The sequence below is a fragment of the Microchirus variegatus genome, assembly GCF_963457635.1.
Source record: "Microchirus variegatus genome assembly, chromosome: 14".
Lineage (NCBI taxonomy): Eukaryota > Metazoa > Chordata > Actinopteri > Pleuronectiformes > Soleidae > Microchirus > Microchirus variegatus.
In genome coordinates this window covers 8236233-8240236 of record NC_139815.1, presented here as the reverse complement: position 1 = coordinate 8240236, position 4004 = coordinate 8236233, and the positions used below count along the sequence as shown (strand labels likewise).

Below are 4004 nucleotides of genomic sequence, written 5' to 3'. Positions count from 1 at the left end.
TGTTCATATCATTTGTTTATATGTGGAATGTGGACACGCTTTGAGCTTATTTGGCTCAAAATCAGGCAGATGTCAGGCCTACATAAAGCTCAGAGAGTGTGCGGAAATAGCATTTGAGGGACATAATGTCACACTCAGGAGAACAAACTGAAGTGATTTTTGTTAACGCTGCAGGTTCCTTTGTCAAAGAACAAGCACTAAGAAAAAAATGTGTAAACTGATGCTTTATCGTGCACCAGCTGTCATACCTGACATGATCATTTATTTTATTTATTTATTACCTCTCTAATGACACTGTGCAATGTTTGTCAGTCTCCATAGATGTGCCACTAGCAATGGAGTTTCTTGAAAAGCCATACAACTCTATGTTATATTCTATGTTGTTTCCATAATTTGACGATTGATCTCCATTACAAGGTTGCAAGCAGAAAGACTGCTTTGCTCATACAGATTGTTTGTTTTTGCACTAAGTTCTGAATGCATTTGCCAATTGCCAATGACAATATAAACTAATATGAAAATGTTCATATAAACCGAAAACAGAAACATTTGAGTGCTTGTCCAAAACAAGCTATTATTTATTCATATTCGAGTTAAAAAAGGTCCAAGCCAAAGGCTCAAACACTGACAGAATTGTGACAATTGCAAAACACATTTTCAATGTTCGACAGTCAGTATAATAAAATATAATAATCCGAATGTTGCTATGGAAACTTTTCCATATAATTTTTATATATATAATTTTTTATTTTACTTGTAGTGTAAACCACAAGTGATATTATTTTCTCATTTAAATAATCTCAGACTTCAAATCATATGAAGCTTTAATATATTTTGTACATATCCTTCACCATAACTTAGTGTATAAAACCCCCCACAAAACTAATAAACCAAAACAAAATCACTTAATTTTTTACGTTATATTCCTTCACATTCTTTTGCCATAATGGACAAAAACAAAATGTTTTGTCAGCCTTTGGTTACACTCCTGCATCCTCTTTCTCCCCTGGAATCAGTTTTTCCTGGTCAGAGTCTTGGGCTTCTTTGCGCGGAGTGTCCTTCATTTCAAGACTTCTGACCCAAGTGTAGGCTGACGAGCCACCCAGAACCATCATGTTACTGGTCCACCACAGCATGCTTTTACTTGAAGCGTAGTAAACCACTGCAATAACAGTCTGCCCACAGGCTTTCGCTGTCCCTGAGACATTGTGCGAGAGTGGACTGGTGAACTTGATCTGAAGACCGGTGACATAGCCAATGGCGAAACCAAACACTCCTCCGACTGACATCACACCCCAAAACCTCATGTCTGTGAGGCGGTTAAAGCTGAGGAGATGACCAAACTCTCCGAACACAAGCATGAGTGGCAGGAAGAGGACACAGGCGTTGATGTTGTTGTAATAGGACAGTTTCCAGATGTTTCCATCCACTGCTGGCATCACCTTCTTGGTGTAGATGGCATTGAGAGAAACACAAGCAGCGGCGAGGACACCATAACAGACACCAGTCCAGGAAAGGGACCCTGCCACGCCTTCCTGATCGACACCAAGCCAGAAACCACCTGAGAAGCAAGGACACATGTTATTATGGCTCAAAAGCGTTTTAACCCTCGGACCGTAAAGCTACAGCTAGCTATGGTTCAGCTTTATTATCTCAGAGAGATAGCAAACACTGTTAAAATGTTAAAGCTACAGTGCATAACGTTTGATCAAGTTTGCTTTTGCTGATGTTATTATTCTGCCTCTATTTGGCCTTCATGTACAGACCACAACTTTAGGGGGGGCAAGAAGCGTTTATCTCGCCAAACTGTTGAACGACTGGGTTCTTTGAACAGAATTCCCTTCTTCGTAGGCACTTCTTTGGGTTTGCAGCCATCTAGCTTCATTGAGTGTTGCTATTACCTGCTTTAATTTGGAACAAATCAATCCTGTGTGCATATTTGTTTTCACCGTGTGCACACCAGATGTAATCACTGAGTACATGCAAACTGAAAAACTGATTATTATCAGGTTTTTGTAGTTATCTGGTTATTCAAGTGCTCATGTAAACGGAATAAACTGATTTCATTATCAGTTTATTGTCATTTTGGTTTTGAAAAACCCGTTTAACACACCTATGTTTCTGTTAATAATCGGATTTCTTAGAGACATGTATACGCTTTATACGGTTTATTCCAGTTACCCAGCAATCAGTTTTTGATCGTGCATGTAAACACAGTCATTGCTAGACAGAGAATGTGTGGAGCTCAATTAAATGTGAACTTGTGTATCAATAGTTTGATTCAGACACTTGTACATGGGGGTTGTACATGAGGGGAGGGGGGCATATGTCCTCAAGTGCAACACTATGAGGCAAATGTCTCAAATGTGCAAATATATACATACATGTATATATATATAGATTCATATATGTATCTATACATATACACATATATACATACACATATGTATATATATATATTTATATATATATATATACATACATACATACATATATATACATATATATATATATATATATATATACACACACATATATATACATATATACACTACACACATATAAATATATATATACACACATATATATACATATATACACACATATAAATATATATATATATACACACATATATATACATATATATATGTATATATATACATATATATATGTATATATATATATATATATATACATACATATATGTATGTATATATGTATAAAAAATATATGTATATATATATATATACATATATATATGTATATATATATATATAAAAAATATATGTATATATATATATATACATATATATATATCTCTTCCTGAACTACAACTTCTTGAAAGATTCAGAAGAGATTCGTTTGTTGCATTTTGATTATTTCTGCAAGTTTCATTAGTGCAATACACTACTTTTGGAAAACCATTCATTATTATTGAAATGCAACCCACCCAATATGACCCCGCAGCACATGAGGGATCGGAGAGACGTGGTTTGTTTCAGGATGATATACGTGAAGAACACATTGAACACTGTGGTGAGGGACCGGCCGACAGTGTAAAAGGCCACTCCGACATGTTTCAGGCACAGGTTGTTGAAGGTGATCATACAGGTGAAGACCACGGACAGAGGAAGTACCTCCCGGGACGTCTTTAAGTCGAAGCTGACTGCCGGGAAGTCGATGAGCCACGGACACAGTCTGGATAGCAGCTGCATGACGCCGCACAGGCCAACCGACACCAAACACTGGAAAAACGTGATAAACAACGGCGCCTCCAACTCTTTGTTGTCCAGCAGATAGTTGTTAAGGAACACCATCGTTATAGAAATAAACCAGTAGAGTGCAACCACGGCTGCTATCCTGAGCGATCGGTAAAGGAACGTCTCTTCGTTCCCCCCCTGGCCCGTCGAATCTGAGCCTGAGAGGGCCATTTTCAAGATGTTGAAGCGCTTCATGTGTGTCCTGTTCATGATGAGAGAGAAGCAAATTAAGCTGGGTGTAAATATATGTAGCATGTGCACATAGGTAGCTAAGCAACATCGACTATTAGCTGCACAAACAAAAACATGACTGTCGAGTGCCGCCGACTTCCTCCATGGGCAACAGCAACTATTTCCGTTGAGACTATTTCAGAATAAAAGCACTAGCTGAAATGAGTGGGGTTCAAAATGGAAATTCTCAGCGCCCATCCACACAGAAATGTAACTACATGTAAATCATCCTTTTCTTTGTCATTTTGAAAAAGTTTTGTGTAAACATTTCATCATTTCAGGCAAAGTCTTCATCCACACGAAACGCCCAAAATGGCTCTAAACTCTTTAGTACATTATGCCCTGTACATGGAGCTGCAACCAGAGGTGATTCTAGAGTCTGTAGGGGCCCCAAGCAAAAATTCCCAGGGGGCCCTTCCAACCAGTGTTCATCACCATTATGACACCAACGAAAAATGTATGAGTTCAAAATATTTTTTCGAAAATGAATGATATAAAATGAAAAAACCTTGT

General features: G+C 37.7%; 1 protein-coding gene across 1 annotated transcript; it reads right to left on the bottom strand.

Moving 5' to 3' along the window:
* Positions 1 to 705: 705 nt before the first annotated feature.
* Positions 706 to 3484, bottom strand: slc35c1 (solute carrier family 35 member C1). Its single transcript, XM_083901072.1, has 2 exons — positions 2951 to 3484; positions 706 to 1561 (listed from the first exon to the last, which is right to left on the bottom strand). The coding sequence occupies exons 1-2, from the start codon at positions 3468 to 3470 to the stop codon at positions 981 to 983; spliced, it is 1101 nt and encodes a 366-aa protein (XP_083757198.1). The 5' UTR covers positions 3471 to 3484; the 3' UTR covers positions 706 to 980.
* Positions 3485 to 4004: the final 520 nt, after the last annotated feature.

Excerpts from the sequence above, each read along its gene's own strand:
- slc35c1 (XM_083901072.1), bottom strand. The coding sequence starts at position 3,470 with ATGAACAGGACACACATGAAGCGCTTCAACATCTTGAAAATGGCCCTC. Across the intron at positions 1,562-2,950 it reads GTGCTGCGGGGTCATATTGG|GTGGTTTCTGGCTTGGTGTC; the intron begins GTGGGTTGCATT and ends CTTGCTTCTCAG.